Source organism: Lingula anatina, chromosome 9 (genome assembly GCF_051362555.1).
Source record: "Lingula anatina isolate TDL-2025a chromosome 9, LinAna3.0, whole genome shotgun sequence".
NCBI lineage: Eukaryota > Metazoa > Brachiopoda > Lingulata > Lingulida > Lingulidae > Lingula > Lingula anatina.
The window spans coordinates 7,002,219-7,027,668 of record NC_141775.1 but is presented as its reverse complement, the minus strand read 5'-3'; the positions used below and the strand labels follow the sequence as shown (position 1 = coordinate 7,027,668).

Here is a 25,450-nt window from a genome sequence, read left to right as displayed (position 1 = left end):
GGGGCCCTTTAGCAAGCCCCGAACCCCACGCCAAAGGGGGGGGGGGGGGAGGGAGGGTCGGCTTCGCATCTGCGGACCCACCCAGGGGCGGATCCAGAGATATTTTCTGACAGTCTTCCAAATTATCTTTGTTGAGCCAACTTCCAATTTTTGACCGTCTTCCGACAGAAAAAAATAGATACCCGTCAATGTAAACTTGAAAATCTGACCGTCTTCCGGAAGACCCAGAAGACGGCCTAAATCCGCCCCTGCCACCCCCCCTTCAAATAATCCTGAATCCACCCCTGTATTGTGAAGTGAACTGAAATAGACTAATTTTATCATGAACTTAAAATGACCAATTTTTAGTCATTTGATTAATTTAAGGGTCAAAGAGTTCCTTACTGAAACAACTGCATTCGAATTGATCAGCATCGTAGGAAAACTGAGATAGAACCATCTTGAACTCGGGGTGTGCGTTCGTCGCATGTCCTATGTGCGTGTTACTGCGCTGTCGTAATTGAGTATGTAGACGTTATAATGAACGAGTGCGTTCCGTTTAAATCTCAATAAACCCAGCTCGGCCGTGGGAGTAGAGAGAAAGAGAGGCACGATTTTAGATGTGCGTTTCTGATAGCCATGTGAACGTCATTTGGTGGGCGTGGAAACGATTACCTAATATTACCTTACTGTACGTTACTGTACACTTTTAACCTTAGCTGACTGTATTACAGGATTCCCCACGCCAAATCTTGTTCCTTGCATAATGATAAATATATGCTTTCGCTATCAGATTTCATAACTGTATAATCTTACGCGTTTAAATAAACGCGACATACATGAAGGTAGAAATTGTTATTGTATATTTTCATATAATTTCAAATAACATGCATGTTAAATGGCAAAGCTGTTATTATATAAAGTGCTTTAAACTGGATGAACCCAGAATAAAGCTAACGTACTCCAAACAAGGCTGGTACTTTGGGGGCTTGTAGTTGATAGAAGGTGGCGATAAGCATTGTGAAAATTTAAAAAAAAGGGAGGGGGGTATTTTTTCTCTTATTCTGTATTACATCTCCCAAAGATTCTATATTACTGCGCAAGCAGGTCATGGTGAAAAAGGTGGTAGGCACTAATGAAAAATTAGAAAAAACTCTGGATAGTCCGTTTTTTCACTTTTTGCCTCCTCAACACAATCAAGTTGAAGTTGACTTAATCGGCTAATTAAGTGTAAATGTACCGATTAAGATGCATATAAAGTCAGTTTCTTTCTACAAAAGCCAACCAAATGCCAGTATTTAGTTTCAAATAGTATAACTAAGAGAATTACCAAAATGCATTGTTTAATTTTAATGTTTGAAGGGATTTTTCTGCTAGCATTCTATGCTGTATGTCAATGGGGCAGAAAAGTAGGTCATGAAAGTAGGTTAAATTTCTGACCAAAAACATTAAAGGAGCAGCTCTTTTACGGCTGATTGAGTGATCTATTCAGTTTATCGCTCTGCATGTCGAATTTATTTGAGTCGTATAAAAAATAGTAGAAGTGGTTCATATGTGTTACAGCAAGGAGTTATTACTGTTATAACTCCTTGGTTACAGGGAATCCACGCTCCACCGATGCTCGGTTTGTATGTACCTTTAACTTTTGTGATTACAAAAAATAATGACAAGTCTGATGGCGATGATTATAATAAGCACCGGTTTTTTAAAACTATTTTGCTGAGTTATTCCCCTCAAGTCAATTTACTTCGAGCAAAATAATGAAGAGAATATTCTCGTGCATTGCACATAAAGATAAAATTTTTGGATGTTATCAATTCAATTCAACCCAATATGAACACGGTTAACAAATCTGAATACATATCTATAAAACTCAGGACTTCTGACGCAGGAACACATATTACAATGATACATTTATTGATTGTTCGTAGCTGTATGTCATCAGTCTTGCTATACACTGTAAAAGCAATAATTTTTCTCAAGAACCATCAAATCCTTGAGAGAGATTACCTTTTATATCATAATTACTCAAGTAATTTTTTAACATGCCAGTTTATATACATACTGAAATATCTATGTAATAAAAAATAATAATAAAAAAAAAATAATAAAAAGACTTGGATTTGATGTACATGTTCAGTTACGATCATATGAACTAATTACACTGGCAGTAACAACTTACTTTTGTTGCTTTCATGACCAGACTAAAATAATGATAACAGAATTTTCTGAGACACTCATGTGGCTGCCCTCACTTCCCAGGGTTCCCAATGTTAAAAAAAAAAAAAAAAAAAAAAAACAGTTACAACAAACAAGAACGTCTCTTGTTCTCAGCTTTGTTCATAACAGCATGCTGTCTTAAAAAAAAATGACAGAATTTTTGATGAAGCATAGGTAGCACTTACAGCACAGTACCTTTGTTTTGAAGACGTTTGATTTTTGGTGTAATACACATTGCTACAATGACACAATTAGGCCCTTTCCACATCGAGCATTACAGTTTTCTGCGCATCTCCAGTTCGAGCGATAAACAAATGAATAGTATGGCTTTTAGATAGGAGAATCACTTAAATGGATCAAGTTTTTATGCGCGTTGAGCCATTTCATACACTGGAGCTTGTGAAAGGGAGTAAAAAAAGCATTCTGATAGCATAATTAAATGTAGTCAGCAAACTGTTGTAATAAAAAATGCACCGCTTGATGTGGCAAGGGCCATTTACTGCAGCTGTGCAAGTGTCAGATCATGGCGTATCTTCCGTCAACTTGTAATCAACTGCCTATTAAAAGGGAGTATGGCCACAGCCATGCAATGACCCTATCACTTTAAGTATATGTTGGTATCTGTACATCGATGTCACTCGCAAGCAAGATAAACCACAGGCTACAAATACAATCTATGTTTACTAAATTATTCCAAGTGAGAGAAGATACTGTGAATTCTCAATGATAATAACTACTGATTTCTGTAACCACTAGCTCTAGAAAATAAGTTCCACAAACAGCCTGCTTGTGGCTCATGATAGTTGCCATGCAAGGTGTCTTTAAACCTTAGTACTGAGGCGCATTTGTTATGAACCAGAGTACCAAAGGGTGCCACGGTCATGGCAAAGCAGGGTACCATTATCATGGCACAATTCTCATGGTACCACTTGGCACAATCTGTAATGGTACCACTTGGTGCAGACTGTAATGGTACCACTTGGTGCAGACTGTAATGGTACCACTTGGTGCAATCTGTCATGGCACCACTTGGTGCAGACTGTCATGGCACCCCCAAGTCGTAATTTGGCAGGATACAACTTGGTTAACTTGTTATGGTACCACCTGGTGCAATTTGTCATGGTACCATTGATACAATCTGTCATGGTACCACAAGGTTCGATCTGTCATGGCACCACATGGTGCATTTCCTATGGTGTCTGATGTTATCACTGTTGCATACTTCCATGAAGCCCAGTTCCCTTGAAACCCTGCTCTGGGTAGGCAGCTAGAATATAGCAGAAATAAAATGATGTGTACACAGTTTGCTCTGGACAGGCAGCTAGAATATAACATTATGTCTACAAAGTTTGCTTAGTTACCAAAGCAACCTATCAGGACAGAGGTAGACTGGTACAGTCCAAATGTTATTCTTTATCTCCATTTCTTAAAAATTTGCTCTCCTTTTATATCATGTTATTTTGTCAAACAATCTATTATATTATATTATGTTTCCCCTAAAAGTATTAATTTCATCTGGAGTCTCCAACTGCACTGTCTTCAAAGATAAGTGTTATGTATGCTTGTAAGTATGCCAGTAAGTATTATATATTGAAGTAAGGACCATCTTTAATTTTACCACCCTCCAACATTCTCTTGTGACCTCCCCATCACAAATGTACATGGCGTGCATTTCATACAAGAGGAATACACTACAGTTAGTCCATTTGAAAGCCTATCATCATTTCTTACTGGGCTTTAAGATCTAAATAGTATGTCATTCTCTTCACAAGATTTTATACCTTTACCACCATTATAAATATAAATCTTGTTTGATACACTATGGATACATCGTCATCATCATCATCATCACGACCCACCTCTGGCAAGGTCATCCATCATCAGGGCTTCCTCCGTGGGCTCATCAACCTTCAGGTACAGGATATCTCCAGGAAAAATATTCAAACTGCCCAGTTTAGCATGGTCATCTGTTAAGTGCTGACCACCAAGCATAAGGTGCTGGTCAAATGGAGCCACCGAGAACTGCCTCATTATCTGAAATGATAACAAGAAAATATACACAAATAGAAAGCATGTCAGGTTTGTAGCTAGGAAGTTCAAAAGGGGGGGGGGGGGGTCTATTTATGGAAAAGTGGACCTTCTTACCATCTTGCATGTGTAGTTGACCTAACTTGAAAAATGGCATAGAATCTATCAGATCAAGCTTTGATTCAGGGGACACCTGTTCAAGGGGAGATTCTGTTAATATGTTGGCCTGCCTGTGTTCCCTTATCAAAATGAAAAGTACAGTATGTGGCAAGAGGTTCGCAAGAAAAATTTTGCTGCTGCTAATTTGCAGCCATATTGCAGCAAAATTGCAAGAAGGAACTGCAGTTTGCAGAAATATTGCAGCAAGCCTGCTTTTTGCTAAGGGTTACCATGGTTTTCACTCATGCAATCTCATTAAAGTTATTTATACATCGCTGAACTCAAAGTTTACATGTAAAGTCATTTCTATTTTGTTATTCAATTTGAAATCTTTTGTGAAATTGCTACGTACCTGTAATTTCAGATCTCTGAGACTGTTATCAGAGGATATTATGAAATCTTTCTCCCCTCGCACTTTCCTATGTCTACCACTTCTTCGCAATTGGCAAGAGTCAAGCTTCTGTAACTTCTCAGGGGCTATTGTCAATGCCTCTGACTTCTTTCTTTTCCCTCCATTTGCCTAGCAAATAATGAAAATAATTTACCAGGACACAATGTTTATTATGTACAGACAGTCTAATTATAATTATGATTAGCACTCCATATTAAGCCAGTCCAATCCCAGTGTTGCACCACCCACCATAATGTTAAACTGTCTCATTATGATTAGTTCACCATAGAACAATCTCATTATTCTACTGTCCCTTCCACTTTAATTGTAACCGATGGTAGTTGTGTGCCACTGAAATGGGTTTTCATAATTATCTTATGTCTAATTATGATTACCTCACCTAATCTTTCTGTTGTCCAGCTGGCTGCCATCATAAAGTAAAACTGTTTAATATGCGTCTAAATCATGATTAGCTCACTTAAGTAAGCCAATCTAATCACGGTTTTTCCAACTACTGTCATTGTAACTGATACAAGTTGTGTGCCATTGAAATATTTATATTTTTTCATGTTTAAAATAGAAACTTTCATCATAAAGTCTACTCAGAAGGAGAGTACTAAGTAATATGGGCTCAACTTCAGTGAGAATGCACCTTACAAAAGCTTACAGAATACCTGCATAAATTCAGGGTCATCCCTGTCAGAGTTTTCTGCTGAGCTGGCAGCTCCGTTCTTAAAGTCTGGCGTAATTTTCCGGACAAATATCTTGGCGTCTCTGTACTGCTGTCTTTCTTGTTGCTCTTGCTGGACGCGTGCCTGGCAGCAGTCAGTGCAGGTCTCTGGGGAAAGAGAAACTTCTTTTTAAGAGACAGCCAGGTTTGGGGACAGAAATCAAGGAGTTTACCTACCGAGTGCAAGTCACTGGGGAGTGGGGGGTGGGGGGAAGAGACTTCTTTTTAAGAGAGACAGGGGACAGAAATCAAGGAGTTTACTGACTGAATCATTTATTCCTTATTAAATTTGAACAAGTTGAGAATAATGTAATGAACAGAATAAGGTGCACATAATATGATCACTTGACCGGATACAGCAGGTGCGAGTTACCTGGTACTGTAGAAAAGGAAACTTTCCCGCTCTCTTCTTGCTTGACAGACAAAAACTGAATCTCCACATCCACATCAAAGGCTTTCTTCAAGATTTCCCATTCCTGAGGCCACACCAAGGATAGTCTGAAACAGCAGGGCATAGCCTTTATAATGGATTAATAATGTTATTATCACGTCTTCTATCAAATGTCACTGAGCTACTGATCTATACTTACATGTCAGTCTTGTCCTCTATCAAATGTCACTGAGCTACTGATCCATACTTACATGTCAGTCTTGTCCTCTATCAGGTGTGGCTGGAACATGAAGCCTCCATGTGGACAGAGAAGGAGGCTGTTTTGAATCGCAGGGACTGTGTCAAACCTCAGAGGATCTCTAACAAAAACAAAATGTGATCAGAAGTAACAAAGAGGATGTTTAAAATATAGCAGAGTTGCTTCTCAACAAGTTTAATAATGTATTTTTGAACTTGTTGGTGAATAATTTAATTGGAGCTTTTTTGGTCTTTAAGTTCAGCTTAAATTAAAAGAAAATTTAAATAGATAAATTCCTACAAAGAAATTTCATTACATTTGAGGCGCAGGGCAAAATATAAAGGAAAAAAAAAATACACAAAAAAAAGACAAAATCCATAGTATTTAAACACAAGTAAAGATACAGTCCATAGCATTAACACACAAGTAAAGATACAATCCATAACATTTACACACAAGTAACAATATAGTCCATAACATTTACCTGATAAACTTTGTCCACTGCTCCAGGAACCCTCTGTTAACAATGTTCAGCGCCGACAGTCCCATCTTCCAGGCAGGACGATTGCGAGAATGGAACAGGTCAGAGAGTGCATTGCGCTGGGTCATTGCAAGAGTCTTGTTCAATCTCTGAGCCTCCTGGACTTCCCTCTGGATTTGCTAAAACATTTCAAATTTCAGGTATAATTATTATTCTATATAATTTGAAGACAACAAACTTATAGAAAATAAAATAGAGGTGCCCTTTTTACCAGGTTTCCATAATTATACTTCTAAGTAAAAAGGCACCTGAAAAACATAAATTCATAAGGCTAACCCGATTCTAAAACATAATAATTTGATAGTGAGAAAACTGTTGAGGATTCAAAGAAAATTCAGTTGTGTTGACTTCAGGCTCCAAAAAATTAAGGATAAAAATCTTAAATTTTACTTCAATAAGTAGTAACCCACCATGCACGTTACACAGGGTTCTGTGCCGTATATAAACTCTGGTGCATGGGGAAAATAGACCTTCAATCTCGTCCAAATATCTGACGAAACCAACCGCCTACACGCATCATCTGTACTCAGATTACCTACAAAAATACAACAAATATGATTGCAACCCAAACATTGTTATATGCACACAAACAAAACATAAATAAGGTTAACACATTAACTTACAGCCAACCACAGGCAAATTAAGGGTGGCATATATCTAACTCTTTTATCTATCAATTTTAGAAAGTCTTGGAGGCTGCAATTCAACAAAGCATAAAATTTTTCACTGCTTGTGTTTAGAAAATTTCTCATTGGTAAAAAACATACCATGTGCTTCACATAGAGCATCTTCGTTGAAGGAGAATCCAACCGTATCAGGACCATCACCATCCATAGAGTCTCTCTCACATTTACCACCTACAGAACATACGCTTCATTAGAAAATCACCCAGAAAGCACAGACCTCCACCAAGGCAGCTTAATTCTCATTACTGATTAATTGAAAAATTAATTAATTATTAAAAGGCAACCAACAAAATCTAATAACTCTGCACTGATCCCATTTTGAAAGGCTTCAATTTCACATCTTCAAACCTTTTTCTATTTCTGTCATTTTATACGTTACTTACAAGGGAACATTTTCACTTACTTAAGGAAATTTGTTCATCTTGGTTTTCATCGTTCAAGCTGCTAGCACCATTTTTTAAAAGACTGGATTCCAGATCCTCCAGCACGAGGCGTTTCCAACTTCTCAGGGAAGCTTTGCCCACCCAATAGCTGCCTGGTCTAAAGTAAGAAATAGGTATTCAGACATAAGGCAAAATGGGTTTATGTCTAAAACATGGCATCAGACTTGGGGGGGGGGCCTTTTATAAATTGAGAGGAACATCTAACTGGACAGGACCACTTTAAGAGACCAACAGCTTTACAGCTTGGCTATTAGGTAAGAGACTCACCTAAACAGAGCCTCCCTCCCCCCATCCTTCCCCCTAACCCCTTGACAGAACCACTGAACTTAACAGCCTTACCTAATGCTTAAGTTTCAGGAAATATAAAGAAATTACTGTCAAGAAAAATAAAAATAAATAAATAAATAAATAAATAAATAAATAAATAAATAAATAAATAAATAATTCAAATTGTAGAATTAATTAATATTTCACAAAAATCTAACAAATTGTGAAAATCAGAATGATGTCAGCAATAGGCCAGTCTCCACCTCTGCCATGGTGCACATACCCGTCCACTTGCACTTTATTTTTCAGTAAAGCTGTGATGTACTTGTTGTCCTCAGTCATTCTCGTCTTTGTCCTTATTACTCGACACCGCTCCTTGACACAGTCTAGACACATCTGACTGCTGGTAATAGCAAATAAATAGATAATCAATTAATTAATAGGTAATAACCTTTATTTTAATTACAATAGTACTTCCAGGTTTCACTTGTAAGTGCTTTCCTGAATAAATTTTTTATGCAATGAAGTTGGACCTTTCAATCACAAACACAATAAAATCTACCTTTTCAGTCTTGGGCTCCCTTTGTATTTGGCATAGATTGTCTCTGCCTGAAAATATATACAAATAAGATATCTTTCTGTGTGCCTCACTGAAAATTCACATTCTAGAAAATAAAACTGCAAGACGACTAGTAATTTTCATAAAGTTTAAAGGTAATGATGAACTTGGAAATTTGCTTGGAAAAAAAATCTTTAACGTCAAATGAAATCCATAATACAGACTTCAACTTTCTATGATGGAAATTCTGCTTGTATGCTAGCAATCTGACAGTAAAGAAATCACTTACTGCCTCCACACTTATACACTTCATCTGTGGTACTTTGTCTGGATTGATTCTGTGGACAAAATAATAAAAATATGATATGGTGGTAATATTATCATAAACCACTACAATATCCTACTGGCAAATCTTTCAAAATAAGAAATAAATCAATGTTCCCAAACATATTTGACCGGCACATGTGGTACTTAATTAAAATATCAAATGGGCAAAAAATGAATAAATCAATAAATGTGATAGTTGAGATATAAGAACACATTCCTTTACCTTCCATGTGAACACAGCAATGTTGAATTATCTACTGCTGGGGGTTGGAGGTCATCTTGGAGCCATTTTGACACCCAAGCCGTCTCAATCCACTCAAAGTCTGCACCTGGATGAATGATGGTTCACTATCATGTCTCTCACATAAATTCATATCAAAATTAATGGAATGTAGCTCAATACACATCAAAGCCAAACAAATCTGATCATGATTATCTCTTAGTGTTCTGATGGTATGTTGGTTTGAAAAAGAAGAAGAAAAAAGAATTCATTTTACTTATTAATTGAATATGTTGAGTTTCACATACTTAACCAAACTCGTTTCAATCATTCCTTCAACTCAAGGAGTCTATAAATTATTTAAGACAATTGCACTTAACCTTTTTGTCTGACTACTTTGTTTTCAATTAACACTATCTGAATAAAAAATAATTGTAAGCTAACAACAGAAATGTTATCCAGAATATCTTTAAAGCCTGTACAAGTTACTAAACAACATGCCCAAAGTGTATATCATTTTTATTAATCACTTAATTCACAAGTCTTAAGAGTCTTGCAACAAGTTTAATATAAAATTTCCTTCACCCAAAATACTCTACCATACCTTCTTTTACTTGCATCTTGTCATATAAAGTCAAAATCTCCTGGTGTCTGGCCCGACCCATGGCTACATTTTTATCCTACAATTATAAGTATTCAATATCAATGCAGGACAATTTTACTTTTCTTTTCTTTCTTTTTTTTTTTTTTGTGACAATGGTTAAATGAATGCACATTTGATAACCTTTAAATACCTTTAAATTAACCCATCTTAAATCGTTCAAACTTTAGTAGAAAAAAAATGATATGCATGGCTCGACACTAGCTTTTAAGACCACCTGTCCTTCCCAAAATACTCAAAAAGCATGACCTGTCCATCAGACAGCCCACCCTTTAACTTCACCTGTCCAAACTTAACTTTTGCCTGTCCAAGACAGTCGGACAGTCATTAGTGTCGAGCCCTGATATGCCACTTCCATACAGGGCTTTCCCCAGGATTTGGGGTAGAGGGAGTACAAAATGGTAATCTGTAACTTAGTCAAAACTTTACAGGGAGTTCAACTACAAGTATACCATCATTTCCCAATAAGTTCATAAACCGTTTAGCAATTTTTGAAAATATAGGCTGTCTTTGGAGGCCAATGGCCGTCCAAATGACAACCAAACTGTTCCCTGGGGAAAGCCTTGCTTCCATATGGCACAATGTGGCCAGTTACCCTCATCACTGTCATGTCCTGGACCCAATCCTCAAACTTGGCATTGTCTCTACGCACACATCCTTCCAGCCAGGCCGGCATCTGGATATCTGCACCTGCTGAAATATATATTAAACAAATAAATAAATACTAAATAAGTATTAAATGAATAAATATTAAATGAAAAAAAACATGAATAAATAAATAAAAATTTAGCAACAAATTGATAAATCATTCAATTCAATTACTTAATCAATAAATAAACAGCTTAATTTATAAATAGTTCAATAAATAATTAAATAAATAAATAGATAAATAAATAAATGAACCTTGTTACCTGGTGACACTAGAGAAAAAGTATTCTTTCACAAGAAGCCAGGCTGTACAAGAAGTCATACACTAACCTTCAGGTTTTTCCCTGTCACTACCATCCATGTTTCTCCTCCGATACACCAGCATATAAGCATTTCTGGAGGCATGGTATCCTTTGGCTGCCTTGGGTTTGGCTGGCCCCTTACTACCAGCATCTAGGTTACATTTAAATGGGTCAATCAATTAATCAGATTTTAAATTAAAGAAATTACTTATCATTTATCTTTCTATTCTGTAGTTTGCTTGGTTAGTTATTTATTCATTTACATACTCACTAACAGCATAACTACCTTCACCAAGAAAGTTGTATTTTCCTTTGTTGGCTTGTCAAAAAAAAAACAACATACTTCAAAAAGTTACTGATGGAGTTTAATAGGATTTTCAAGATGGGCCAGAAATGATTTTATTGGTGATCCACTGATCAATCATTACTAATAATGAGCAGACAAGCTGAAAACTATTCAAAATGGTCGGACATTTGGACCGGCAGCAATGAAAAATTTGCCGGACCGAAAATCACCCTATTCGTTTGAACAAGATAGTACCAGTATTATCAGGGTAACTTACTTTGTTTGTGATTGTAATAGGTTTGAAATGGAAGGAAAAAAGCTTTGGCTCTGATATAATTTTATTAGTGAAGTATGTTGAATGATGACTGTAGATTCAAAATTTCGGCTCTTAAAACTCTTGTCGGTCCTTTGGACCAAGTCCAATTTTTTACCGGTCCAGACAAATTTTGCCGGTCATGACCGATTGGACTAAAGTTTCAGCATGTCTGCATTGTGAACTATTTTGGCAGAGGTCTGTTAACTCTCAGTCCTTTTCCAGTTTTACCTGGGATCTCATCCTCATTTCCCAGCTGCAGTTTCTTTCCTCCCATCTTCTCAATCTCCTCATCATTGAACTTGTGCCAGGTGCCCCTGCTTCTGTCCTGAATGTGTGCTATGTAGTGGCCACTGTAGGCACTGGGGCCTCTATGTATTAACACTGCACACAGATCATACTGGACACTGTGCTCTGAAACAGTAAGTTAGTTTAAATCAGTGTATGAATATATATAATATGTTTACATATTTACCACTGTAGGCATTGTGTATTGACACTGCACACAGATCATGCTGTACTGTACTGTACACTGTTCTCTGAATTAGTAAATTAAAGCCCTTTTCAGGGGCGGATCCAGAGCTATTTTCTTCCAAATTATCTTTGTTGATCCATCCTCATTTTGACCGTCTTCTGACAGAAAAAAAATTAGATACCTGTCAATGTAAACTTGAAAATCTGACCATCTTCCGGAAGACCCAGAAGAGGGCCTAAATCCACCCCTGCTTTTCGAATCGAGCTTTAGTTTTGTATACAGCCCCAGATTGAGAGATAGACTACTTAGTAGCTTTGCTATTACAGAAGAGTCACCTTAAAAGATTCCCTGTAATCAACACAACTGGTTAACCACATTAAGTTTCATTGGGGCTTGTGAAAAGGAGAAAACAGCTGTAGCATACCGTAATAACACATTAGGACCAGTGTGTACAGACGTAGTATAGGAAGCTGTACCTCTTGAAGTGAAAAGGGCCTTTGGAATACTGAACAGTGTTCCTTATATAGACTTTGTAAAGAAATAGTACAATTTAGTACTAACAGGGTCTAAATGCATCCTTATAATGGCCTATATAACTGCACATTAACTTAAATCTGAAATAGCACTACCATCTCACCAGTGTAATACCATACCTGGCAGCTCTATGTACTTGCTCATGTCTAATATCTCTGGGAACTGGATGTATGTGTTCAGTTTCTTCTTGTGTCCTGTTGTCCTGAAAAAAATATATCAAATGATCTGTATTCTTACCTGTCAAAGACATACCTGATAATATATCAAATGGACTGAATTCTTACCTGTCAAAGACACAGATGAGGAGCTGCATGTATTACCTGTCAAAGACACACCTGAGGCGCTGCAGGTATTCTTACCTGTCAAAGACAAACCTAAGCAGCTGTAAGTTCAGCACTGGGGGCAGGGACCTCAGGCTGATCTTCCTTGTTGCATTCTGTTTGGAGCCGCACTGCTGGCACATGTACTGGTTGTCTCCCTCTAGCTTCTCCTCCTATCAATTTCAAATAATAATAATAATAATAATAATAATAATAATAATAATAATAATAATAATAATAATAATAATAATAATAATAATAATAATAATATATGCTTTCTAGTCTTGTATGATGTTAAGTGTCAACCGCCTTGTTTGCGTGAGGCTATTTCAGTTGATTTCCATCAAATCAGATTCAAGTGTACAAAAGACCAGAGCTTTAAAAATTCACATTATTAAAAAAATACCAGTGCACTGAAAAAAAAAAAAATAGCAGCAAAATGTATATATATTTATATTCACTATTTTCAGCCCTTTTTGTGACAGATGGCAATACCTCCAAGAATTCCTCAATACATTCTGGTAGTTCTCTGTGGCCTTTGATGTTCAGGTCTAACTCATTGAATTCTGACATCCTCTCAGAGCACCTGCCACAGCCTTGACACCTAATAATAATAATAATAATAATAATAATAATAATAATAATAATTTTATACCATATACTATTAACACAGTAGAATGACTCTGTACACGTAAGTCTAAATATTCTTATCACACAAAACAACATCCTATCTACCAACTACAAGATCTAAAGGGCAACACCACTAACTGGGTATGTACCACTGGCTGGGCGAGGCACACCAGGTGAAAGTCTTAATCCTACCTGGTTACATAGGCATACTGTCCACTAAACTGCTGCTGGACAATGTGACGGACAGCGGGGTTGGCCTGGGTGGCCAGGCTCTCCTCAAGCAGGGACATAAACAGCTTGCAGAACTCCTGGGCATCTTGCTGCTGACCTGCGTCCAGACCCAGACAGTGGATTAGGCCAGAGGGGTCAATATACCTGGTAAATGTATAACACAGTGGCTGATAAAGAAATAAATGATCCTATGTTGCTGTTCATATGAGACAGGTTCAATAGGACAAAGTCAGCCAACATAAACTTCTTTGATAAACAATGACAACTTTGCAAATAGTTTATGTGGTGCATGCATACACGTACACACAAGCACACACACACACACACGCACACACCCATGCAGGACATATTGATGCCTATATGTGCGTATCTGTACCTCCAATTCTTATCTAATTTGCAGAGAAATCTTACCTTCTGTTACTGCGCTGCAACAAAGCAAAGATGAGTTGAAGTTGACCACAAGGAGATTTGGGCTGGAAATCACTGACCAAACTCCCAGAAGAAGCAGACTGGACGTCACTGACCGCACTCCCTGACTGGACATCAGTGGCAGCACTTGGAGACGAAACTGACCCAACTCCACCAGCTGAACTCTGTGAGAACCCTTGCTGGACCACATTCTGTGAGGAACCAGGTCGGCCGTCACTGATTGCACTTTGAGTGGACACAAACTGGACATTATCATCATCAACATCATTAGCCTCACTCTGATACCGAGGCTGAGAGGACTCACACCTGTTCTGTCTTCTGCAAAGCTGGCTATCACTGGAAGCTTTCTGAACTGAGCTTGTCACAGCCTCACTGTTACTGACTACATGGCACGATCTTGAGGACTTAGTCACTGCACTTTGGGGTTTGACAGAACCATATAAGGATGTGTCAGCAGCTGACCCACTGGCTAACAATTCTGAAGTTTTGTAAAAAGATCTGAAATAACTGTGTTCATCATACAAACACTGCTGTGATTGAATACATGAATAGAGATAACTAATTAAAAGTTACGTAGATGATTTTTTTCTTGCCTACCAGACAGAAAATTTTAAATTTAAAATTTAAAATATGTCCTGCTAATAAAAGAATTGTGTGAGAAATATTTCTGGTTTAGTATAAAGTGGAATGAATTGAGAGGCTAGAGTGATGAAGGTTTACCCAGTGCACTCCTGTTTTCTTCATCTTGGTATTCATAAATTGCAGCACGGAATGTTGGGTTGTGAAACCAAACTTGAAGATAAGTGTTCACATAGCAAGTAGCACCAAGGTTCTTGAGTCCTACAAATGCATTCTGAAATACAAATAAATAAACTGATTTATTAATTGTGTGATAATTGGATTTAAAGATTGCTTTTTTGTTATTACTTAAAATATATATATGTATTTCCTCACAAATTACTTGAAAATGTAAAAGTCATATCTAGAACTGAATTTTGGATTTTGAGCTACATTTCAATTTACGGTTGCCTTTAATATTCCAATGTAATCACCTCTTTTCGTCTTTCAGTTTCTGGATCCTCAATGTCATGCCAGTTGGAGTCATCAATTTCCCCCAGCCACTCTCTCTCTCCTAGACAATTCAGACAGTTTGGGTTACCTTTGCAGTTACGTCTGAAATGAATTATCAGGCATGCTGAAAACTTTTTTTAAAAATAGCCAAATATTCAAAACCAGCAATTATGGAACATTTGTTGGACCAAAGACTTTTCCTGGGCCAGCTGACAAAAACTCAATCTGGTTGCTAGCAGATGTACTAGAGGTAACTACAGAGTCTAAATTTACCAGATAATGAAATACCGATCCAAAAAGAAAATTTAAAATTCTGCTAATTTAATTGAATAAAATCATTAAAAAATCCAATCTTTTGCCATCCTATACCCAAAATATCAGTCATATCAATCAGACTCATCATCACCATCAGACTACAGATAAAACATCACAACACTGGTGGTGTCCTTGTCAGAATGGTTACAAACAGAACCATACCTGCATGCCCCTCGTTTACAAGGTTTCAGGTGTATCCTGTATGCAGTCTCCACATGTTCCCAGGTCACTGCCTCTGGCTCCACTGTCTCTGCCCACTGCCATGCTGCCTTGTCCAACTGCTGCTTGGGCGCCATGTCTGGATTGACAAATCAGAAATGGGAAGCAAGAAAAGAAAACAAGGCAATCCTCCATTCTCTGACATAATACATTTTGCCATCGCCAAAGACAATGGTAAAGCATTGGGCCAGGCTCATCCGTAATACTCATGTATGTTGTGACAATAATGTACAAAGTTACTTTTTTAACGTTAAGCCGTGTGGTGGTGGTACAAATACTACACTCTTCTCGTTTTCCAGCTGCGACATTTATAGTAAAACGCATGAATTTTTGGATACACCATTCGTTTAACCCGTTAGAATATTATATGAAAATTCTGACGAGAAAGCTTCTGTACTTCCAAAGCCGAAAAATTATAAACATTGCAGCTGTGACAGCAAACGTAGGAAAATGAATTGTTTTACCAAAACACAAAGTTTACATTCCATTAATATCATTTCATAGAATTGCAATTGTTGTATGGTATATCATGAATAAATAAATTGTGCAGCTGATTCAATATCCTTACCAGTAACGGAAAGAAATATGTTTTCTTGATTCTATGACAGAAAATTGTCTGCTCTCGGTCGCCATACTTCCCGCTTTACCCAGAGTGCTTTGTTCTCCGTTTTAAAAATAAATATATTAGCAAAATTTATAAGCTTATGCAAAACATTCTAAATTACTGACTCAGTTACAACTATTGATAGACTTGTGACATATATCACCTAATGTTTGTGCACTTTTCTTACATCAGTAAGAATCAGGTACCCGGATGGAATTGTTTTCATTGGATTCATCATGGCCGCCTCCTTTGAAGTTCAGACAGGGGGTGGAAACGCGCTACTTATATGATTATGACGAGCCTAACCGTCAGCACCGGATATTAGTTAGTGACCTTGAGGGGCAATTAGGCTTGGTCTTTGCGGCACGCGCGAACAGTAGTCGATCTACCACACCTGGGTCTTTTGTTTTTGACAACTGTTCACTCGTCAAGGAGGTGCTTGTTCAAGACTACAGACTGATATCTACTAGTACTACCAGTGGCTTCATTAGTTACGTTCCCACAATACATGGTTTTCTGTCTGTGCGTACATACCCTGAATTTGGTTAGCCTCACTGACGAGAACAATGGACGTTTCTTACCCCTCTCTAGGATTACCCCTGGTTCAGACAGACAAGAGAGGAAGTTGACCGTTGAAGGTAACTTTACAGTCCACTAATGAAATAAAGGAATCAAAGGCTAGTTTTTAAAGGACAAGCACAGAGCACCAGTAGCATCCAGATAGGTGGATTCTTTACTTTAACTACCTTTGTATTTTTAAAAAAAGTTTTATTTATTTTTATTTATTTTTATTCCGACGTTCAACGTCTCTCCCCCTTTCTCTCTCCCCCCTCTCTCTCATAATAACTTTTCAAACTCACTCATAATTATCGTCCCCCCGTTTCTCTCTCTCTGGCTCTCCCCCCTCTCTCTCTTTCTCTGCATATGAAGTTGGCATACTTATATATTTATTAATTTTATATTCCCCACCATAATGAAGACTGCAATGGCAAATAATGATGGAGAGAAGTTTGAGTATCACACACCCGAGCACCCGCTCCCTGAGGAGATCCAGAAAATGGAGCGTGGTGAAACTGTTTGCAAGTTCTGTGGTGTCAGTTATCTCATTCATCGAGAGATCAAGGCTTTAGAGGATAAGTTAACAGCGACACAGAAGGAGCTGGAGCGCTATAAAGTAAGTGCCATGTTTAAAGAAAATTTTTTCTCTTAGACTTACTAATTGTATTTTGGCTGGAATAAAAATATTGGTATATTGAAACTTTTATTGATATTTGCCTTAATATCAAGGACATGATCAATACAAAGAGTTTGTGCTAAAAACTAATCTAAATGAGATTTATACATTAAAAAGCTCAGGTCAGTAAGCAGTTCTTTGGAAAAGGGGGAGGGAGGGTTCTTAAGTCTGCACATTTTGAGTTCCATCACGTTGGGAGCTTTGGAGGTACACAAGAGTTAACAGCTGAAATGAAGATGGCTGACAAATCTAAAATGCTTGTAAATCATTCAGAACTTTATTTCAACTTCTAGGGATGCGAAGAAAAAGAAAGACTGATGAGACAAGAGCTCAAAGTTGTTCAGGATAAATTTGAAGAACAAAAACAAACAATAGAAGCTAAAGATGCCATGTATGTATTGTGGCCTGTGCTCTTAACTATGGAATATTTTTTTTCATTGATGGTGATTATATTTATATCATTCAGCTCATTGTAAAAGACAGAAAGAATCTTGATGGAATATTTAGGGCTCACCATTATAGCACATCTTATTCTGGCAGTTTTATCTTCAACAATTTTTCTAGAAACCAGTTAGCATCAGTGCAGCTGTCGCTTGATTTTTATAAAGTAAATCAAACTATATTACGGCGTTTTCATTGTCATTGTGTACAATTTCATTTACATTGGAATTATCAATGTGCATGATAATTTCAGTTTGTCAAAACTGAAACAACAAGTCAGTGACAAAGAAGAAAACATAAACAGATTAAAATCATCTTCAAAAGAATTGGAGGAAAGGCTTGGAAAAAGCATTCAAGATGGAGAAAAGTGCAGGTATTGAAAAAAGTTTGAAGTTGGAAGAATACTGTTATATCTGAGATTTAGTGTAAATGCATAATCTGTAGCAGTTTTCTAACTCTTTTACTACAACAGTTGTATACCAAAATGTATACCAAAATATGAGGAGATAACTATTTTTGGCCTAGTTGAGCATTAATATGTTTTGGGCAAATTGTTGTATGTGAAATTTAAACCAATATTTTTGGGGTTCTCAGCAAAAACATATCTGGTGAAATAAAATCCATTCCATCAATTATTAAATGATAAATGTAAATTTTATTAATTTGTTTGTTTTTCAAAACTTAATTTCTTGTGTAGACGAATGAACATAAGTGTCCCATTCAATAAATATTATTTATTTACTTATTTATTCATTTATTTAATATATTTATTTATTCATTTAACTAATTAATTTTTTTACTATGCAAATACAGGTTAAAGCTGAATTCCCTGCGTCAGAGTCTTCCCCCTTTGATACTGACCCTTCAACAGCAGAAATCCAGTCTTCAGAACATCCAGACATTTGTTGAACATAGAGACCGCATAACAAAGGAGGAGTTTGCCAGGGTCAAGACCGCTGTCCACAAGATTTGTTCTGCTGAACTTTCAGGTATGCTAGGGTCATTTTGTGCAGCTAATATCAGTGAAAATTATGAGACATTAACTGCCCCCATCCTTGATAATTAACTGATTTTCTGTTTACTCCCAGAAACACAGAAGTCTAAAACAAAAGTCACAGAGCTGGAGAAGGAGAACCAGGTGTTACAGGGGAAGTTAGCAGAGCTGACAGACACTGTGACAAACTATAAATCACAGCAAGACAAACTGAAAACTGAGCACGACCAAGCTGCCATCTTGTTACAGGAGAGAGACGCATTGCAAAAGGAATTCACAAGTGAGCTTGAAATTTATCATATTTATTATTATTTTGTATTTGTGTGATTTTTTTATTAGAGCTTTTCCATATTTAAAAGCATCACCAGTTGATTACCATATCACCTAGTGATTATGTTTTTGAGGCCTAGTGGGATGTCTCATGTATCCCACCCTTTACACAATTCAATAAAATTTGATAGACTGGTTCCATTGTTTTTGAAAAAGTAAATGGAGTTGAAAGTTGGAAATTTTCTAATATGTAGTAATTATTATTTTTAAATTATTAATAAGCCAGTGAATTAGTTAAAATTGTTTTAAATTAATCATTACATGTTTTGTGATATGGCAGGATCTTGTTGTGTCTTGATTTGGACCGGAGTCATCGTGCCAGCTTATAAAGGTTTAACATATGATTTTCTTGTTACAGACCTGAAAAACCAGTATGAAAAGTCTGTCACAGAATGCAGAGCAGTTACTTTCCAAGCAGAGCAGTATAAAGAACAACTAAGGTATCAAGAGTGTACATGTATTGCTAGTAAAATCATAATAAAATGTAATCATTATCAGATCTGAAGTTAAAGTGCTTCCTTTTTGTTCCAGGGCCAAATCCCAGGAAGTCGAGAACGCCGTAGCACAGCAGCGCAAAAGAGACCAAACAGCAGAATCTAACATGACCAGACTCACCCGTGAGCTGAAGGCGGCCGAGGCGCAGCTGGCCATGAGTGAGAAGGAAAGAGATGTGCTGATAAAGAGGTTTGATGAGCAACGGAGAACTGAGCAGGAGATAAAAAACAAGGCGTCTGCCACAGAAAGTGAGTGTACAATAATGAAAGATGGTTTTCGAAAAAAGAACTCAAGTTGAAGGACGATCCTAAATTTACGATAAAAAAAATTGGAGAACTGAGCAGGAGATAAAAAACAAGGCGTCTGCCACAGAAAGTGAGTTTACAATAATGAGAGATGGTTTTCATAAAAAGAACTCGAGGTGAAGGAGGGTCCTAAATTTAGGATGAAAAATTGGCCTATGATCAATATACATATGTACATTAGGTGGTGTAGATACAGCAGTTATTTTTCTTACATAATAGCCATTTTTCTTACTTTATTTCTGGTAGAACAGAGTCTGACATTATATCATTCTGTACCTACTAAGTGCAAAACAACCAAAAATCTTCTCAAAGTTAGCCTCGACTTTTGACTTCTGTTCTTTTATGAAACCAACCATTGATGTTGATCTTATTAAGGAAAATGCTGTTCATCTTAAACAAGTCAGTCTTTATTTTTAATTCCTACATGTACCAGTCATTAAATAATAGCTGCATGCGATTAACACCAAAAATGCTTGTCAGAATGAAATTAATTTTCTGAAAACAGACCTTAATGAACACAACTTGGGTTTCAATCTGCAATTTCAGATAAAACAGAGGAAATGAAAGCAGCACTTTATAGAACACAGGAAGAGCTGATGGCTCTAAAGGCAGAAAGGTAACTGGCCTTTGTACCTTGGCATTAATATTGCTACTGTCACCGTTGGTGGCTCTCATGTTGTTCATAATATTTAGGTTAGTTAATCTTAAAACACTTTTTCTTATCTCAGCTGTTTAGTTCAGAACAACTAACCTGTGCTGTGATGAGGGCCTTTTTTCATGGTGTAGCTTGCTGAGAGATACTAATATTTCCACCTGTTATGTTTCATGCTTAGAGAGTCCATGATCCTGTCTCATCAGAATAGAATAGAGCAGCTCAAAGACAGCTTTAGGAGGAAGATACAGGACAGTGAACAATGGCCAGAAAAGGTAATTTTTGTGTGTATTCTTGTGTATATGTATGTGTGTGTGTGCATGTGTATGTGTGGGTGTGTAATCTTGTGTTTGTATGCATGTGTCATGTTGAGAACAGATTTGTTTTTTGGATAATACTGCCACTTATCATAAATTTGTCAACAGCACTCTAAAATAGACATCTTTATTGTGCTTATTTTTTCTGCTAGTAAAACTGTTTACACATTCGTATATAAATACCACAACCAAAAAAAAAAAAATCATACTCTGCATGTGAATTTAACAGCAACAGGAATTTGATAGAATTTATTTCCTCCATTAAGGAGGTTATGGTAGAGTCTTTGTTAGGTGTAAGTCTAAAGCCTGACTTGGATGGATTCTTGTTTTTAGGAGAGGCCAGAAATGGGCTAACTTGAAAGCTGTTGTTGAGATCCAATAATTGGTTGATTAATTAGTGAAGGACATGTGAGTACTTTTCTAGCTGATATTTCTAATGTATTTGCTGTAGCTTGAAGAAGCACTGAGATCAGAAAGGCAAAAACATGCTGCCGAAATAAGATTACTTGAGGAGAAGTTGAAGGAAAACTTTGTCATGGTATGTATGTTATCAACATAAAACTAATTAAACAATATTAATGTATTAATTAAAAGCAATCAATTTTTTATTTATTACTGGCACTCATTGCAAATTAAAACTGTTAAAAGCCAGCAGTTGTTAATTTTGTGACTGGCCAAGTTTGATAAATTATAATGAAATTTCTGCAGTTGATTGTTTTTTCTTGTAGGAAATGCAAATTGAAAAAGAAAAGCACCAGGAGTTGGTGGAAAAATATGTAAGAGAAAATAAAAACAATGAATCAAAGGTAAATTATATACATTGATATTTATTTGTACATGTCATATCTGATAAGAGAAATAACTGATTTTTTTAAAATGAAATTATGTTAGTGCAGAGCTGAAAGGCTTACCCTTACCCTATAAAGTACATATAAAGAAATGATGCATGGAAAAAGTAACCTCAGATTTAAAAAATGAAATAATAGATTAATATGAGCAATTCATAAAACTAAGGGTGAAGGATTATTACCATGCCATAGCATATCCCAAAAACATTGTTAATGTCTTTATAGGAAATTGTTTTTATAAAATAATACAAAAGCATTCTCAGTTTTGTTCAATATATGTCTTGAATGTCAAGCTATGAATTATGCAGCCGCCAACCAGTATACCAGCATTCGATGCCTGGCAATTAATTATTTAAGAAACAACAGTTACTGTAGGAAAGATGTTTCTCTGTGTGGGGAAATTTTATTTTGCTGGCAACCCATGTATCTTTGCTTATTAGAGTTCTATATGCAGCCTTGCAACTCACATAATTTATGTCAGCTTTTGACATGTTTTTATAACCGTAAAAAGTTTCAACATAAATCGTATCTGAACATGCTAAGTGTGATATGGACCTAAGGCAATCAGGGTTTATATTCCTGTGTGAATGTGCCCAAGAACAGTGGGCATTCGTGCAGGGATGTTAATTCACACCAGTATGTTCAACACCGAAAGACAATCTGCAAATTTCAATAAAAATAATAATTAACTTATTTAAAAATCACTCTACTTTTCTGTCTGAATGCACTGAATGACAATCTGTGGATTCAGACAGGAACAAAACCCAGACTGGTTCATGTCTCTGTCTACATGCACCCAACTCCATCCCGTTCCCTTCCAGGTCCAGTCTGAACTGACCATGCTCGGCAGTAAGCACAAAGCTGAAATGGTGGAGGTTCAGAGACAGCTCAGGGAGTGTAGAGCTAACAGCACACACATGGAGAACTCTCTGAGAGAGGAGATTGGCAATCTGAAAACTATCATAGCTGAGCTGGAAGAGAGGCTAGGTGTGGAGAGCGACTAGCGTGATATAAAACTGAAGATTATAGCTGACTTTAGCATCTTAGTAGAAAAGTGTATTTCTTTCTTGTATTTTTTTTTTTTTTGTTTTTTGGGGGGGGGGGTGATTGTGTTTGGATGAATATTTTATTTTATTGTATTGTATTGTATTGTATTGTTATAAAATGAAAAAACAAACATTGGGAAATGATATTGGAGTTTTTAAGTCCAAAGGTGAACTTTACAAATGGCACTTTTCTCAAGGTACTGACCACTAAATCTTTAACACTTCAGTGATGAAAAAAATCTGCTTAACAGCTTCTGTTAACATATGTATACATGTACCACTACTTAAAAGTGACATTTGTGTTAAAAGTTGCCCAAAAAGAAAAAAAGTTTTACTTTAGTGTCTGCAGAATTAACCATAATTAACAATTATAATAATACCTCCATTTAGGTAAAGTTGATTTTGAAAGTGATGAAGTTGCCCTCAAACTGAAAGGAGATCTGAGGGGGAAGGATCAGATGATGGAAGAGCTTAGGGGTGAAGTCAGCAGTTTAGAACAGCAGCTTGCGAACGCCAAAGAAGATGTGAGTATTGACTGGTTAATGATTCTAAAAATCACATGAAAGTACTTTATATCATTAAGATTTGATAAAGAAGTTTAATATGGTACTGAGGTTAATTCTGCATGTGTATGTTATTATTATTATTATTATTATTATTATTATTATTATTATTACCTAGCACATTAAAGCAATGAAGAAAAAAACTTGGAACATTAGATTCATGGTAAAAATGAGAAATAAAAAACATTTTGTGATATAATAATTTCTTTTTCAGAATGATTTACTACAGGACACTGTACGCAGGGAGTGTGAGGAAAGGTTTGAACTGACGGAGGCTTTGAGTGCACTGAAAGAAGAGCTTCTGCAGTATAAAAAGCCAGCAAGTAAGAATTAATTACCAAATTTGAGCAATATATATATATATATATATATATATATATATATATATATATATATATATTTATTTATTTATTTATTTGCACAGCTTCAGAATTTGATACAGGTACAAAGTAATTCAAAAATCAGATATGGTATCAAACATCAAGCCTAAATGCAGGTACCTTATGGGCCTTGCAATTAATCATGAGTAGAGGGAATTATTTTTTTCTAATTTTCGAGGAATTTGGATTTGTCGGGAAATTGTATGTAAAACAATTACATATATATCATCATTTTCTTCATCATTTTGATTTCAGCTGGGTATGGCCAGAGTCAGCGGGCCGCCAGCTTGTCACCAGGGGTCTCTGCAGCAAGACAGGACAGTCCCAAGGACAGTCCGGGTCAGCGCAGCAATAGCGCGGGAAACAGTTACAGCGTGCCGCACCCTCCACCCCAACCTGCGTCTCTGCCTTCCTACATGAGCAGTACCAGTACCACCATGGGGTTTGACGGAGACAGAGCCAAGACGCCTGGGAAATTTAAGGGGGGCAACGTAGCCGACATACGCAAAAGAATAGCCGCCACCATGGGAAGGAAGTGAATATGTGATGGAAAATTTATTTAATTATTTATTGTGAACAAAAGATTGTCAGCAGAGCTGAAGTCTTGAAGAGAAAACTGGTGTAGTGAACCCGAGTGATTTGACAATTTGTTAATTATTGGAAATTTGTAAAATGTACAAGTGGCTGGTCAGAAGTACTACGTGCAGAGAATTAGCAATGGTAAAAAATAACCGAAAAACTTCTTAGTTATATAACAAGCAACTCTCCTCCTACATATTTCGGCACAAAAGAATTGTCACTACTAAGGGAAACAAGTGATATAAGAATAAGGAGGACTTAAATTGGCACTAACTTTATGCAAAACAATTGCAGTTTTTGTTTGATAAAAATTTGCGAAGTATCCATGCTTCCAAAGAGTGCTATATTTCAGCTGTTTCTCTGTACTGTCATTACAGAGGATGTTAACTTACAATTAAAATCTTATGATTTTAATCATTTCACTTTTAAAAATAAATACTTTTTATAAAAGTTATCATTGCCTAAATCCTGTGTATGTACCACATTTTCTCATCTCTCTCTCTCTCTCTCTCTCTCTCTCTCTCTCTCTGTGTGCGTGAGCGAGTAATTACAAACAGTTTATGAACACTTGGTATAGAAAGCGATCCGATGGATACTTTTCCCAAAATTTACCCTAAAACTTCCCAGCCTTCTCCGCGCTTTCATTCCAGCAAGTGCTTTTGTTAAAATAGCTGAATCACGTTTATTTTCACAACTGTGACAGAGTCAAACATATACTATTCAAAACTACGTCTTTGTGCTGCAGTCTTCTGTGTTTAATTGACTTATTTTAGCGACAACTTCCTTCGTTGTTAAGACGTCTTTAATACCCAGGACACGAAGGCGAATACGCAGGCATTCTTCCGAACCAATAATATTGATGCCAAATGTTAACTTGATCCTTTGAATAATGGCGCTCTTAGAATACCTTTATAAGTGTTCTTCGTGTTGCAATTTACCTACGAGCGTGTTCACACCGATCAATCTCACTGAGCGACCACTACCTCTCTCCATAAATATTGTCCCAGGCTATAGTAATTTTACTCAGCTTATTTCAAATTGTGCAAATT

The 25,450-nt window shown here is 36.6% G+C and overlaps 2 protein-coding genes across 8 annotated transcripts; one reads left to right on the top strand and one right to left on the bottom strand.

Annotated features, from left to right (window-relative positions):
* Positions 1-1,867: 1,867 nt before the first annotated feature.
* Positions 1,868-16,365, bottom strand: LOC106153634 (ubiquitin carboxyl-terminal hydrolase 48). 4 transcript variants are annotated; one of them, XM_086994858.1, is made up of 27 exons: positions 16,182-16,365; positions 15,557-15,692; positions 15,061-15,181; positions 14,729-14,861; positions 13,991-14,486; positions 13,541-13,723; positions 13,214-13,322; positions 12,758-12,891; positions 12,518-12,600; positions 11,621-11,803; positions 10,819-10,941; positions 10,436-10,533; positions 9,784-9,859; positions 9,183-9,288; positions 8,922-8,970; positions 8,636-8,682; positions 8,357-8,476; positions 7,767-7,903; positions 7,445-7,534; positions 7,088-7,212; positions 6,621-6,796; positions 6,150-6,257; positions 5,881-6,005; positions 5,452-5,615; positions 4,739-4,906; positions 4,059-4,233; positions 1,868-3,466 (listed from the first exon to the last, which is right to left on the bottom strand). In XM_086994858.1, exons 2-27 carry the CDS (start codon positions 15,688-15,690, stop codon positions 3,408-3,410), a joined length of 3,522 nt encoding a protein of 1,173 aa, XP_086850984.1. In that variant the 5' UTR covers positions 15,691-15,692; positions 16,182-16,365; the 3' UTR covers positions 1,868-3,407. The 4 variants fall into 4 exon arrangements, 3 of the variants coding, with proteins under 3 accessions (XP_086850984.1, XP_086850986.1, XP_086850985.1); XM_086994860.1 differs by having other exon boundaries at positions 8,357-8,473; XM_086994859.1 differs by having other exon boundaries at positions 10,436-10,530.
* A 50-nt stretch (positions 16,366-16,415) lies between these two features.
* On the top strand, positions 16,416-24,867 carry LOC106158994 (uncharacterized). 4 transcript variants are annotated; one of them, XM_086994864.1, is made up of 17 exons: positions 16,416-16,481; positions 16,830-16,855; positions 17,197-17,391; positions 17,745-17,842; positions 18,146-18,265; positions 18,706-18,881; positions 18,981-19,166; positions 19,575-19,656; positions 19,748-19,959; positions 20,563-20,632; positions 20,850-20,943; positions 21,437-21,523; positions 21,714-21,791; positions 22,655-22,820; positions 23,270-23,403; positions 23,657-23,765; positions 24,078-24,867. In XM_086994864.1, exons 3-17 carry the CDS (start codon positions 17,203-17,205, stop codon positions 24,359-24,361), a joined length of 2,085 nt encoding a protein of 694 aa, XP_086850990.1. In that variant the 5' UTR covers positions 16,416-16,481; positions 16,830-16,855; positions 17,197-17,202; the 3' UTR covers positions 24,362-24,867. The 4 variants fall into 4 exon arrangements, with proteins under 4 accessions (XP_086850990.1, XP_086850988.1, XP_086850989.1 ...); XM_086994862.1 differs by having other exon boundaries at positions 16,446-16,855; XM_086994863.1 differs by having other exon boundaries at positions 16,446-16,894.
* Positions 24,868-25,450: the final 583 nt, after the last annotated feature.